Here is a 15,816-nt window from a genome sequence, read left to right on the forward strand (position 1 = left end):
AAAGGGTATATAATATTCAAGGTGCACATTGGGTCATTCAGAATAACTTCACACACACGCTTCTGTGCATTTCCAAGTCTAATTCTGTCACTAAATCCATACCGGTCACCCAGCGCCTAAATACTAGGCCTCAAATTTATATCCCGCTGAATTTGAATACAATACATTGGGCCAAATAATATATTTGTTGTTGTGGTGAACCATAACAATGAGAAAAACATCTAGTAAGGGACGCGGACGTGGACATGGTCGTGGTGGTGTTAGTGGACCCTCTGGTGCTGGGAGAGGACGTGGCCGTTCTGCCACATCCACACGTCCTAGTGTACCAACTACCTCAGGTCCCAGTAGCCGCCAGAATTTACAGCGATATATGGTGGGGCCCAATGCCGTTCTAAGGATGGTAAGGCCTGAGCAGGTACAGGCATTAGTCAATTGGGTGGCCGACAGTGGATCCAGCACGTTCACATTATCTCCCACCCAGTCTTCTGCAGAAAGCGCACAGATGGCGCCTGAAAACCAACCCCATCAGTCTGTCACATCACCCCCATGCATACCAGGGAAACTGTCTCAGCCTCAAGTTATGCAGCAGTCTCTTATGCTGTTTGAAGACTCCGCTGGCAGGGTTTCCCAAGGGCATCCACCTAGCCCTTCCCCAGCGGTGAAAGACATAGAATGCACTGACGCACAACCACTTATGTTTCCTGATGATGAGGACATGGGAATACCACCTCAGCATGTCTCTGATGATGACGAAACACAGGTGCCAACTGCTGCGTCTTTCTGCAGTGTGCAGACTGAACAGGAGGTCAGGGATCAAGACTGGGTGGAAGACGATGCAGGGGACGATGAGGTCCTAGACCCCACATGGAATGAAGGTCGTGCCACTGACTTTCACAGTTCGGAGGAAGAGGCAGTGGTGAGACCGAGCCAACAGCGTAGCAAAAGAGGGAGCAGTGGGCAAAAGCAGAACACCCGCCGCCAAGAGACTCCGCCTGCTACTGACCGCCGCCATCTGGGACCGAGCACCCCAAAGGCAGCTTCAAGGAGTTCCCTGGCATGGCACTTCTTCAAACAATGTGCTGACGACAAGACCCGAGTGGTTTGCACGCTGTGCCATCAGAGCCTGAAGCGAGGCATTAACGTTCTGAACCTGAGCACAACCTGCATGACCAGGCACCTGCATGCAAAGCATGAACTGCAGTGGAGTAAACACCTTAAAACCAAGGAAGTCACTCAGGCTCCCCCTGCTACCTCTTCTGCTGCTGCCGCCTCGGCCTATTCTGCTGCTGCCGCCTCGGCCTCTTCCTCCGCCTCTGGAGGAACGTTGGCACCTGCCGCCCAGCAAACAGGGGATGTACCACCAACACCACCACCACCACCTCCGTCACCAAGCGTCTCAACCATGTCACACGCCAGCGTTCAGCTCTCCATCTCACAAACATTTGATAGAAAGCGTAAATTCCCACCTAGCCACCCTCGATCCCTGGCCCTGAATGCCAGCATTTCTAAACTACTGGCCTATGAAATGCTGTCATTTAGGCTGGTGGACACAGACAGCTTCAAACAGCTCATGTCGCTTGCTGTCCCACAGTATGTTGTTCCCAGCCGGCACTACTTCTCCAAGAGAGCCGTGCCTTCCCTGCACAACCAAGTATCCGATAAAATCAAGTGTGCACTGCGCAACGCCATCTGTAGCAAGGTCCACCTAACCACAGATACGTGGACCAGTAAGCACGGCCAGGGACGCTATATCTCCCTAACTGCACACTGGGTAAATGTAGTGGCAGCTGGGCCCCAGGCGGAGAGCTGTTTGGCGCACGTCCTGCCGCCGCCAAGGATCGCAGGGCAACATTCTTTGCCTCCTGTTGCCACCTCCTCCTTCTCGGCTTCCTCCTCCTCTTCTTCCACCTGCTCATCCAGTCAGCCACACACCTTCACCACCAACTTCAGCACAGCCCGGGGTAAACGTCAGCAGGCCATTCTGAAACTCATATGTTTGGGGGACAGGCCCCACACCGCACAGGAGTTGTGGCGGGGTATTGAACAACAGACCGACGAGTGGTTGCTGCCGGTGAGCCTCAAGCCCGGCCTGGTGGTGTGTGATAATGGGCGAAATCTCGTTGCAGCTCTGGGACTAGCCAATTTGACGCACATCCCTTGCTTGGCGCATGTGCTGAATTTGGTGGTGCAGAAGTTCATTCACAACTACCCCGACATGTCAGAGCTGCTGCATAAAGTGCGGGCCGTCTGTTCGCGCTTCCGGCGTTCACATCCTGCCGCTGCTCGCCTGTCTGCGCTACAGCGTAACTTCGGCCTTCCCGCTCACCGCCTCATATGCGACGTGCCCACCAGGTGGAACTCCACCTTGCACATGCTGGACAGACTGTGCGAGCAGCAGCAGGCCATAGTGGAGTTTCAGCTGCAGCACGCACGGGTCAGTCGCACTACAGAACAGCACCACTTCACCACCAATGACTGGGCCTCCATGCGAGACCTGTGTGCCCTGTTGCGCTGTTTCGAGTACTCCACCAACATGGCCAGTGGCGATGACACCGTTATCAGCGTTACAATACCACTTCTATGTCTCCTTGAGAAAACACTTAGGGCGATGATGGAACAGGAGGTGGCCCAGGAGGAGGAGGAGGAGGATGAGGAAGAGGGGTCATTTTTAGCACTTTCAGGCCAGTCTCTTCGAAGTGACTCAGAGGGAGGTTTTTTGCAACAGCAGAGGCCAGGTACAAATGTGGCCAGCCAGGGCCCACTACTGGAGGACGAGGAGGACGAGGATGAGGAGGAGGTGGAGGAGGATGAGGATGAAGCATGGTCACAGCGGGGTGGCACCCAACGCAGCTCGGGTCCATCACTGGTGCGTGGCTGGGGGGAAAGGCAGGACGATGACGATACGCCTCCCACAGAGGACAGCTTGTCCTTACCCCTGGGCAGCCTGGCACACATGAGCGACTACATGCTGCAGTGCCTGCGCAACGACAGCAGAGTTGCCCACATTTTAACCTGTGCGGACTACTGGGTTGCCACCCTGCTGGATCCACGCTACAAAGACAATGTGCCCACCTTACTTCCTGCACTGGAGCGTGATAGGAAGATGCGCGAGTACAAGCGCACGTTGGTAGACGCGCTACTGAGAGCATTCCCAAATGTCACAGGGGAACAAGTGGAAGCCCAAGGCCAAGGCAGAGGAGGAGCAAGAGGTCGCCAAGGCAGCTGTGTCACGGCCAGCTCCTCTGAGGGCAGGGTTAGCATGGCAGAGATGTGGAAAACTTTTGTCAACACGCCACAGCTAACTGCACCACCACCTGATACGCAACGTGTTAGCAGGAGGCAACATTTCACTAACATGGTGGAACAGTACGTGTGCACACCCCTCCACGTACTGACTGATGGTTCGGCCCCATTCAACTTCTGGGTCTCTAAATTGTCCACGTGGCCAGAGCTAGCCTTTTATGCCTTGGAGGTGCTGGCCTGCCCGGCAGCCAGCGTTTTGTCTGAACGTGTATTCAGCACGGCAGGGGGCGTCATTACAGACAAACGCAGCCGCCTGTCTACAGCCAATGTGGACAAGCTGACGTTCATAAAAATGAACCAGGCATGGATCCCACAGGACCTGTCCGTCCCTTGTCCAGATTAGACATTAACTACCTCCCCATAACCATATATTATTGGACTCCAGGGCACTTCCTCATTCAATCCTATTTTTATTTTCATTTTACCATTATATTGCGATGCTACCCAAAGTTGAATGAACCTCTCCTCTGCCTGTGTGCTAGGCCTAAATATATGCCAATGGACTGTTGCAGTGGTGGCTGACATGAAGCCTGATTCTCTGCTATGACATGCAGACTAATTCTCTGCTGACATGAAGCCAGATTGTCTGTTACGGGACCTCTCTCCTCTGCCTGGGTGCTGGGCCTAAATTTATGACAATGGACTGTTGCAGTGGTGGCTGACGTGAAGCCTGATTCTCTGCTATGACATGCAGACTGATTCTCTGCTGACATGAAGCCAGATCCTCTGTTACGGGACCTCTCTCCTCTGCCTGGGTGCTGGGCCTAAATTTATGACAATGGACTGTTGCAGTGGTGGCTGACGTGAAGCCTGATTCTCTGCTATGACATGCAGACTGATTCTCTGCTGACATGAAGCCAGATCCTCTGTTACGGGACCTCTCTCCTCTGCCTGGGTGCTGGGCCTAAATTTATGACAATGGACTGTTGCAGTGGTGGCTGACGTGAAGCCTGATTCTCTGCTATGACATGCAGACTGATTCTCTGCTGACATGAAGCCAGATCCTCTTTTACGGGACCTCTCTCCTCTGCCTGGGTGCTGGGCCTAAATTTATGACAATGGACTGTTGCAGTGGTGGCTGACGTGAAGCCTCATTCTCTGCTATGACATGCAGACTGATTCTCTGCTGACATGAAGCCAGATCCTCTGTTACGGGACCTCTCTCCTCTGCCTGGGTGCTGGGCCTGAATATATGCCAATGGACTGTTGCAGTGGTGGGTGACGTGAAGCCTCATTCTCTGCTATGACATGCAGACTAATTCTCTGCTGACATGAAGCCAGATTGTCTGTTACGGGACCTCTCTCCTCTGCCTGTGTGTGTGCTGGGCCTAAATATATGCCAATGGACTGTTGCAGTGGTGGCTGACGTGAAGCCTCATTCTCTGCTATGACATGCAGACTGATTCTCTGCTGACATGAAGCCAGATCCTCTGTTACGGGACCTCTCTCCTCTGCCTGGGTGCTGGGCCTAAATTTATGACAATGGACTGTTGCAGTGGTGGCTGACGTGAAGCCTGATTCTCTGCTATGACATGCAGACTGATTCTCTGCTGTCATGAAGCCAGATTGTCTGTTACGGGACCTTTCTCCTCTACCTGGGTTCTGGGCCTAAATTTATGAAAATTGACTCTTACAGTGGTGGGTGACGTGAAGCCTGATTCTCTGCTATGATATGAAGACTGATTCTCTGCTGACATGAAGCCAGATTCTCTGTTACGGGACCTCTCTCCTCTGCCTGGGTGCTGGGCCTAAATTTATGACAATGGACTGTTGCAGTGGTGGCTGACGTGAAGCCTGATTCTCTGCTATGACATGCAGACTGATTCTCTGCTGACATGAAGCCAGATTCTCTGTTACGGGACCTCTCTCCTCTGCCTGTGTGTGTGCTGGGCCTAAATATATGCCAATGGACTGTTGCAGTGGTGGCTGACGTGAAGCCTCATTCTCTGCTATGACATGCAGACTAATTCTCTGCTGACATGAAGACAGATTCTCTGTTACGGGACCTCTCTCCTCTGCCTGGGTGCCGGGGCCTAAATATCTGAGAATGGACTGTTCCAGTGGTGGGTGACGGGAAGCCAGATTCTCTGCTATGGAACCTCTCTCCAATTGATTTTGGTTAATTTTTATTTATTTAATTTTTATTTTAATTCATTTCCCTATCCACATTTGTTTGCAGGGGATTTACCTACATGTTGCTGCCTTTTGCAGCCCTCTAGCTCTTTCCTGGGCTGTTTTACAGCCTTTTTAGTGCCGAAAAGTTCGGGTCCCCATTGACTTCAATGGGGTTCGGGTTCGGGACGAAGTTCGGATCGGGTTCGGATCCCGAACCCGAACATTTCCGGGATGTTCGGCCGAACTTCTCGAACCCGAACATCCAGGTGTTCGCTCAACTCTAATTAGGATATATTGGAGGCAGCTACTTTTTCGTAGGCGACCATGTATTATTTGATGACTGCTGGCTTGGGGAAATTCTGAGCGGACAACCCCTTTAGCTCTTACACTCCAGCTCCAACAATAGTATCATTGTATCAATATCAAAGTAATTTTTACTTCCGTGAATGCATTACTGATTTAGTCCTCCACTAAAAGGTATCAGCTAACCGCTCTGGGTTGAGCAACTACAACCTCCCGCGATTAGCTGTTATCACTAGGGAAAGCCAAAGTTGGCTGCACATTTCTCCTGCTGCTTTAGGAGAAATGTGCAACCAACTTTGGCTTCCCCTAGTGATAATAGCTGATCACAGGATTACATGGTATTACATGGTGCATATTTGAAAGAATGAACAACCATACAATATACAACTGCTCATCCAGAGGGAGACTGCTCTTTGTGAAGACTCCCTTTCCAGTTTAACTACCTCATTGACATCCACATTCACATCTGATAAAAACATAAATTGCAATATTTTTTTTAATCTATAGATTATGTTGGAAACTTAAAGTGTAACTGTTATGTTTTCATAAAATTTTTTATTTTAGCACATGCTACTGCTGCAACAGCATTATTCATAAAGCAATTTTTAGTTTCTTCACATACCACTGTTTTTCTTGAGTTTTACCCTTAGTTACGGCTTTTTAAACATTTACAATATGAGGACCTTCTGAAGATGGCTCCTCTGCCAGTTCTCTGAGGCCAAAACTGCTTTCTCTCACTTGTCATACACACTTGTTGTAGCCAGCAGCTCCCTGCCATCCAATCAGATTGGATTACTGAGAGACACACCTCCTCACTATGAAGCCTCATACAGGCATACAATGTGAAGGATGCCCCTGTCTTTTAAGGGAGCACTGGAAAGGGACAGGGGACATTAATGAAAGCTGTTAATATAAGGTAATTACAGATCTTTTGGCAATCATTGACAAACTAACTCAGGTATACATGCCTAGCTCTAATAAACTAGCAAATAAATAAAAAATGACAGTTACACTTTAAGGATTGTCATGAAGAATATGAAGGCCCATGTTGTACACATAGATTATAACAAAAAAATAGGCCTTCTATAAATATTCTATTGCAATGCATGTATTTTATAGAGTAATCTACAGGGAAGCTCAGGCAAACTATGATAATATTTTCTGCCTTTGCAGATGATTACTCGTATGATTTAATTACCTAAAATTTTATTTGGCCTGTAATGCCAAGTAAAAGGATAAACAATAATTATTTATTTTCCCAAGCACAGTAAAACACTTACAGTAATTATAATTTTTTTTTATTAGGATTAATAAACATCTGTACTAACACTCAAATTTCTCTAGTCCAGAATTCAATTTTTGGGAAATTCTGCTGGCTTGGAAAGTACAGTACCTACAGTCAATTAGAGCTAAACACTGGGGCCAACAACAATTGTGCTGATAGCTAATATCTGGATTGAAATAATTTCTGTTGACTGCCTGAATAGGTCATCAATGACTCTGCTGGTTTAAAGAGCATCTGTCAGCATGGTTAACCTTAGGAAGGGCTCTTTCACGCTGGCAATATTTATTTCCATTGTTCTGCTCCGTTAGGGGAGCAGAATAACGAAAATAATAGAAGTGTTGGATTTGGCACATAACAGACTTAGAGCAAAACAGATCCCATTGACTATAATGGAAGCTGTTTGGTTTCTGTCTAAGAAAAAGGTCCTGCATGGAGGACTTTTCTTGCAGCAGTTTTTTGATAACATTTGTGCTGGAGGCCCCGAACCAAGCCTCCAACACAGATGGGAACATGACATAAACCAGGCATACTGCCTGGTAGAGATGACCTTGAGGTTCGCCCGTCGGTCGTTTGGCGGCAAACTTTGCGCGTTCGCGATTCGCTGAACATGCGAACATATGGAGACATTCGCGCCCGCCATATTCTCTTACATTGTGAAAAACTTTGACCCATGACACATCCATCAGGTGGTACATGACAGCCAATTGAGATGTTTGAGCACATGGACATACCCCCTACCTTAAAAAAAACACCTGATCTGGCTGCCATTTTACATTCAGTGTTTTGCCAGTGTAGGGAGAGGTTGCTGTGTGGAGCAGGGACAGGCTGTTAGGGACACCAAACACTAGCTAATAGGTCCACAAAAGTCATTTTAAGGACTGGTATAGGTGTGCTATCGATAGGTGTGATACACAGAGGGGTGTAATATACTTATAGTATACTTTTATAATGAGTCAAAAACACATAGATCTATATAGTGATCACCTGGAAGTCAGGGGCCTAGGGGCTTACTAGGGCCATTTTTATATAGGGTAAGGTTCCGGACGGGGTCGCTCTTATCACGACTGGTGGTCTGTGGTTGGCTATCAGAGCCAGAATAGCACCCCCCTGTAGGGCAATATCAGGGACAGTTCTTTGCCTACCCTGTCCTTCAATACCACATCATCATCTAGCCCAGGGATAGATGTTTTTTGCTTTCCCTCCGGGATTCATGGATGTGCACTGGAACCCCCCGAATTGTGGTACGACATATGGTTTCTGATTTGGTGTCGCCGAGCACTTGTTATTGCCTACCACATCTATGCTTTTTGCTTAACTTTAATAATTTAATTTATTTTCATTTTCAGAGATATCTTTTCCATTCACACGTCCGCAAAATGGGTCCGTTCCGCAATTTTGCGGAACGGGTGCAGACCCATTCATTTTCAATGAGGCAGGAATGTTATAGTGCATTTGTATTGTGCAGCCGTTGTGTGCGGTTCTGCTGCGATACTGCAGGTCTATAGAGGGACAAGCGTTATTGGAACCAAAAATTTCTACTGGTGTGATATACCAGTCACCCCCCAAAAAAATCTGATTGAAGCTGGGGTGTTATATACTAATATACTTTCCTTACAGTGCATTTGGGTACTGTATAGTGCATTTGCGCATGCGCGTACACAAAAATTATATTGCCGGTATTTCGCATTGAAAAAAATAATGAATGGAGATCGCAAATTCGAATAATACATCTGGTATGTCACTGTCCATGTTGTGGGACTATTTGTGCACTTCTTGTAATTATTTCTTGGCTGCAAATATGAGCTGAAGGTTTTTCAGGTTCGCCTGCCATTAAAATGTATGGGACCCGTCGCGAACTTGCAGTTTGCGAACATTTGATCCATCTCTTGCAGCAATCCAATGTGTCTTTATTGAAAAATTCAATTTTTTTATTCCAATGCCTGGTCTCGAAATCTCAAGGGTCTTGCAGAGTTCAATCGGTTCATGTGCAGTAGATCTTATTCGGTTGTTCCAGATCAAGATTTCCGAGCCAGACATTGTGTAGTAGTGATGCCTAGCTTTGCAATCACTGGGAAAGAGAGAGTGACTAAGACAAGAAGGTGAAGCTGAAGCAGTACTCCTAGGTCCTACAGTATACTATACAGAAATAATGTAAAGATATAATCAAATATCAAAAATAAAAAACATACTTTACCAACCTGTGTTTTTAGGATTCCATCATGCCTGTGATTCCGGTGTATTTTTAGCCTATAACCAGTGTGACAGTTCACTTCACACTGTGCTCCGTTGTAGTGCCCATCGGTACAGTTCAGGGCAGCATTTTCAACCTTTAATTCTTGACAGTCAGTGTCCTCACAAGAATAATGAATGCAGCTGCCAATAAGAAGACAAAGATAATTATTCTGTGTTCCACAACTGTATTATGCTGTATTATGTGACTTTGTGCTAATTTATCTGCAAAATCACTGTAACCAGGCAGATTAGGTGTAATTTATACATCCCACCACTAGATGGGGATGACACTTAGGTTCTATATATACCTAGGTCAGGCCTAGGGAGAGGGTGGAGAATGGATTAGATTAGAGCAGATCGGAGGAGATCAGATTAGATTAGTGGGAGAGAATGCAGAGTGAAGACTCCACAACACAGATTAGTGAGTGGAGCCAACTTCGCTATGAGGTAGTACCAAGATGTGAGGCAAAGAAGAGCGTTTTCCTTCTTTGGCCGGACTATCGGACTATATACTTGCATCCCTGACCAGTAGGAGAGAGTTTGCCTCCCTGAAATAGAAACAAGCTTCATAAGAATTCATCGGTGATAAAAGCCATTATTTAGGGCCACAGACACTTTTGCGCATGGTGGAGGACTTATAGCTTCTGGCAGCCACACCATAACTCTGGGAAACAGATGAGTTACCTGTCCCAATGTTCAGCTTGTAGGGAAAGGACGAGGTATAGGACTGAGCACATCAATAGGAACAAGGTACTCCCTAACCACAGCTCAAATCAAGCCTAAGAAAGCCTAGGAACAGTGGATTTGCAGATTATCTCTCATACCAACAAGAGACTGTATTTTGTAGTGATGCAACCAAAGTCAACATCAGTAAAAGTTGTGAGTTGCATCTTACCACTGCCTACCTCATTATTACCACTATTGGTTGTACCACCATTAACGGTACTGGTGTCATGACAAAAACCATCAAGGGACTCAGCCGCAACAAGCACCCTAAGCACCCCTAACATCAAGGGCACCTCAACCACCATCTTGGCTAATGCTTCCCTACCACAGAGCGTGCCCCGGAGGATTTTGTGCTGTCCACCTCAACACTGTGCTGCCAGCCCAGGGAGGCTTTCTGCTAACCCTGAGTAAACTGATGAACTGTGTTTTATTACTTGGCCCCTCATTTGTCCACCGTGCACCTCACGTGTTGCCCCTGCGCTACTGGCTGGCTGCACAGGAGTTGAATTTAGCATGTCACCAAGCTGGATCTCCTTGCTCCCCAACAGACCACAGCACCCTCCAATGTGTATGATGGCAGGTACTGATAATACAACCAGGATATTCATTAGACATAGGATTCCAAAAAGAGAACTACTAGGACATACTTAGTCTTTCTAACAGATTTGACAAGGTTGCTAGGGACCTTTACACTGACCCTGCAGCACAAGACATGTCTGTGCACCCTTGTTCCTCCTGGTTCCTCTGCCAGCAACTCCCTCTTCTTCCTGGTTGACAGAACTAGATGACATGACTATGCAGGAACCTGGCCCTGTCAATCAAGGAGAGGAAGGGGCTGGCAGAGGAAGTAGGAGGAGCAAGGGTACATAGTGTGGCTTTTGCCCGCCCTCGATGCACTTAACTGCTCTTTTATACTTTTCTCCACAATGAAGCAAAGGATTGCTAAGTGAAATGTATCATCACATTAAGCTGAACTAGCCATATAAGGACCGCCCTTGGTGGCTTTTAGGCGCCGGTGGTGTTATGGAGTGGGCCTGCTGTGCAGCCTGCATTCCCTGAAGTGGATGGTAGCCGTCATGGCACCCAACAGGTAGGTTACAATGCAGGTACGTGGAACCTACACTCCCTGAAGTGTATGGTAGCCGTTATGGCACCTAACAGGTAGAATTTAGTGTAGGAACCCGTCTAACAGAGAACGCCTTGACGCTTGGCAGACGGGCTCAAATAATTTTGTACAAAATAATTTGCCAAGTATCTCGCACTTATAGTGTAGCACTTGTTATTTCCATGCAATTTTTGTACTATATATTGCAGTGCATTGTCACATTGCATGTCTGTCTTTCATGTTATTTCCCTGCCCCAGCAATGTGCTCCTGCGGTTGTTATGTGACTGAGCCCCCTTTTTTGGTTTCCCCCCCCCCCCCCCCTCCCCAGTTATACCAATTATTTGCATTTTATTGAAAATATTCATACTCTCTCTTCCATTGAAAATATGCATACTCTCACTACATAAAGTATGCCTATATATCTACTGTGCGCCACATGTTGTACTATCTTTTTTCATTGATTAATTTAAATGCACTAGACGTAAAACTTTTCAAAATGGCATCATGTCATTTTCAAAATACATTTTCTGCCCTTTGTTATTGCTTTGTGTTTTTAGCTATCTTGGAACTGTTTCTACATCTGGAGTGTCAGCTGTAAGGATGGTAATGATGACTAAGCTAAAATGCTCCTTTGGTCAGAGCAAATCCCTGAGGAATATGAAGAACACAGTCTAATAAAGGAAGAACTATCTGGCTAAATAAGGAACTGAATTTTGGTGAATTGTAGGTGACATCACTAAATTCCCAAGTGTAGTCTTCCTAAGAAAATGTAATACAGGTACAAGTTCAAGGCTGAAAGAATTACACTGCCTATTGGCGAGCTCAGATGCCCTAAGAATGCTTCCAGATGTCTCCCAGGTATGTTGCTTTCAAACACTAAACATGTTCTCAGAGATCCACTGTGAACATTAGATTTTCTTTACTAGAGAAGAAAAATTCAAACATTTTGTATTTTTAGATATTTTAAATGTTATGCCATTGATTACATTCATATTAGTTTAACAGGTATTATATCAGTTTTAAGGCTGTCCAGGATTTGCAAAATAGGTATTCTTTTCTATAGAAACAGCCCCACTCTTGTCCTTGGCCTGTGGCTAGTACTGCGACTCATTTCTATTCAAGTGAATTTACCATACAAGAATTGAGCTGTTTCTTACCATAGGGTGTTATAAGCAATGGTATAATAGTAAATTGATTCTAGAAATCAAGTTATTTGATCCACATAAAGATGTCCAGCACTTCTCTCGATAGGTTTTTGTGTCTAGGGGCAGTTTGTTCAAGATATTGGTTGTATTTTAGCTTAAACAACGGACGTTTTATTAAAATACAGTATATTCAATTGCTAGGTCAGAACGTAGTTGAAGTGGAAAATTCTTTTAATTCAGTGAGAACCTTTCAACTGTATTTTGGTGTTAAACAAAAAATAAAAAAATAGATGGGCATTCATCCACTTGGGACCACCTGGAGATCTTATTTATAAACTAAATTTATTCAACAATTAAAAACTCTAAACAATAAAATAAAGAATTGTATAAAAAAGCAATAGTAGGAGACAAGGATAACCCACAAGAATGATGATCCCAATATACTATTATCTTTATGGCTTCAAATTAGCAGGATATATATTTATTTTGATTTGACAAGGTATATATTGTTACTCAGAAGATATTAACTTGCCTCTCAGATGGTATTAGGGATTAACATTCAATCTAAAATGAAACATAGAAACATAGAAACATAGAATGTGTCGGCAGATAAGAACCATTTGGCCCATCTAGTCTGCCCAATATATCTGAATCCTATGAATAGTCCCTGGCCCTATCTTATATGAAGGATAGCCTTATGCCTATCCCATGCATGCTTAAACTCCTCCACTGTATTTGCCGCTACCACTTCTGCAGGAAGGCTATTCCATGCATCCACTACTCTCTCAGTAAAGTAATACTTCCTTATATTACTTTTAAACCTTTGCCCCTCTAATTTAAAACTGTGTCCTCTTGTGGTAGTTTTTCTTCTTTTAAATATGCTCTCCTCCTTTACCGAGTTGATTCCCTTTATGTATTTAAAAGTTTCTATCATATCCCCTCGGTCTCTTCTTTCTTCCAAGAAAGTGCACTGTTGAATATATACCATCTGTTGAATGCACTGTTGAATATATACCATCAATATTGATAGAGAATTTGAATTAAAAAATCGATTGTTCCTCCTATTAAAAACCTTCCTTCTATCAAAGATACATATCAAGAAGTAAATACAAATATCCCTTAGGAAATTATCAATAGTACCGACTCTTCACAATTATCCTCTTTTACATCCGGATATAAATTGCAGCTTATTGGAAAATAACAGCTATTTGATAACGGTAATATATTGGGGTTAGTATGGTATTAAGATCCTGAGATATCCATTATGTTGTAAGTAGTTATTGTTAGTTGATTTTGAGGTCTATTGTAATTTCAATGCAGTTTCTTAAATAGTTCAACTACAGTTCATAGTGCTTTTGTGTTTTATCCATGGATTGTACTCACTGTTAGATGAGGTGCGAATCCACTTGTGGCGTCCCACATGGTGGTACATGTAATACGCTTATCTCTATTATTATAGTATTCGGCACAAATAATATAGACTGGCATATATAGCTCTGTGGTACGAGGTTTGAGCGATACGTGCTCGGCGTTCCACTTGTCCCGTAGAACTGCCACCAAGCCCTATAATGCAGGTTCTAGGTAACATGCTCTCGGCGTCCCACATGCTCCGAACCTTTCCACCGCCGCAATAGTGGGGATTAGACCGTTATCAACCCTTCCTTGATCCAATGGAAATCATCCAAGCCTGTGTGTCTTGTCTATGGTATATTTAAACATGGAAACATAGAATGTGTCGGCAGATAAGAACCATTTGGCCCATCTAGTCTGCCCAATATACTAAATACTATGGATAGCCCCTGGCCCTATCTTATATGAAGGATGGCCTTATGCCTATTCCATGCATGCTTAAACTCCTCCACTGTATTTGCAGCAACCACTTCTGCAGGAAGGCTATTCCATGCATCAACTACTCTCTCAGTAAAGTAATACTTCCTGATATTACTTTTAAACCTTTGCCCCTCTAATTTAAAACTATGTCCTCTTGTAGCAGTTTTTCTTCTTATAAATATTCTCTCCTCTTTTGCCTTGTTGATTCCCTTTATGTATTTAAAAGTTTCTATCATATCCCCTCTGTCTCGTCTTTCTTCCAAGCTATACATGTTAAGGTCCTTTAATATTTCCTGGTAAGTTTTATCCTGCAATCCATGTACTAGTTTAGTAGCTATTCTCTGAACTCTCTCCAAAGTATCAATATCCTTCTGGAGATATGGTCTCCAGTACTGAGCACAATACTCCAAATGAGGTCTCACTACTGCTTTGTATTGCAGCATGAGCACCTCCCTCTTTCTACTGGTAATTCCTCTCCCTATACAACCAAACATTCTGCTAGCATTTCCTGCTGCTCTATGACATTGTCTGCCTACCTTTAAGTCTTCTGAAATAATGACCCCTAATTCCCCTTCCTCAGATACTGAGGTTAGGACTGTATCACTGATTTTATATTCTGCTCTGCTCTGCTCTTGCACCTATCAACATTAAATTTTAGTTGCCAGATTTTTGACCATTCCTCTAGTTTTCCTAAATCCTTTTCCATTTGGTGTATCCCTCCAGGAACATCAACCCTGCTACAAATCTTTGTGTCTTCAGCAAAAAGACACACCTTACCATCGAGGCCTTCCGCAATTTTGCTGATAAAGATATTAAACAATATGGGTTCCAGAACAGATCCCTGAGGTACCCCATTGGTAACAAGACTATAGTCTGAGTATACTCCATTGACTACAACCCTCTGTTGTCTGTCCCTCAGCCACTGCTTAATCCATTCAACAATATGGGAGTCTAAGCACAATGACTGCAATTTATTGATAAGCCTTCTGGCACAGTATTAAAAGCCTTACTAAGGTCTAGATAAGCGATATCTACTGCACCTCCTCCATCTATTATTTTAGTCACCCAATCAAAAAAATCTATAAGATTAGTTTGACATGATCTCCCTGAAGTAAACCCATGCTGTTTTTCATCTTTCAATCCATGGGATTTTAGATGTTCCACAATCCTCTTCTTAAATATGGTTTCCATTAATTTCCCCACTATTGATGTCAGGCTTACTGGCCTATAGTTGCCCGATTCCTCCCTACTACCTTTCTTGTGAATGGGCACATTTGCTAATTTCCAATCATTTGAGATGACTCCTGTTACCAGTGATTGGTTAAATAAATCTGTTAATGGTTTTGCTACTTCACCGCTGAGCTCTTTTAATAGCTTTGGGTGTATCCCACCAGGCCCCTGTGACTTATTTGTATTAATTTTAGATAATTTAAGTAATTAATTAATTAATTTGAAGCGCTTCACCAACTATTTGAATAGAGAGTTATATATCATATCCATAATTATTTTCATTGATGTCTATAACTCATAGGTGGACCTTGCGAGTGTATTCTAGACGCCAGACATGTTTTGGAGTACGTCCTTACTCCTTCATCAGTGGCTACACTCGCTTAGGATATCTGGCAGATTTATATCCTTGGTTCTTAGATTGGTTGGAAAAGCTGGAATGGATTTGGAAGTGCAAATTCATATATTTTATGGCATTGCGATTCTTATGCGGTTCTTATGCTTTTTTTGTGTATTAATGGGTTTTTTGGTCTATAATGTTTTA

The 15,816-nt window shown here is 44.5% G+C and overlaps 1 protein-coding gene across 1 annotated transcript in view; it reads right to left on the minus strand.

Moving 5' to 3' along the window:
* Window positions 1-15,816, minus strand: part of PAPPA (pappalysin 1) — a 370,045-nt gene that overhangs the window by 55,953 nt on the left and 298,276 nt on the right. Inside the window, exon 14 of the mRNA XM_044306571.1 lies at window positions 9,205-9,379. Coding sequence (XP_044162506.1) covers window positions 9,205-9,379 — 175 coding nt within the window. The remainder of the gene's footprint in view (window positions 1-9,204; window positions 9,380-15,816) is intronic.

Source organism: Bufo gargarizans, chromosome 9, assembly GCF_014858855.1.
Source record: "Bufo gargarizans isolate SCDJY-AF-19 chromosome 9, ASM1485885v1, whole genome shotgun sequence".
NCBI classification, from domain to species: domain Eukaryota; kingdom Metazoa; phylum Chordata; class Amphibia; order Anura; family Bufonidae; genus Bufo; species Bufo gargarizans.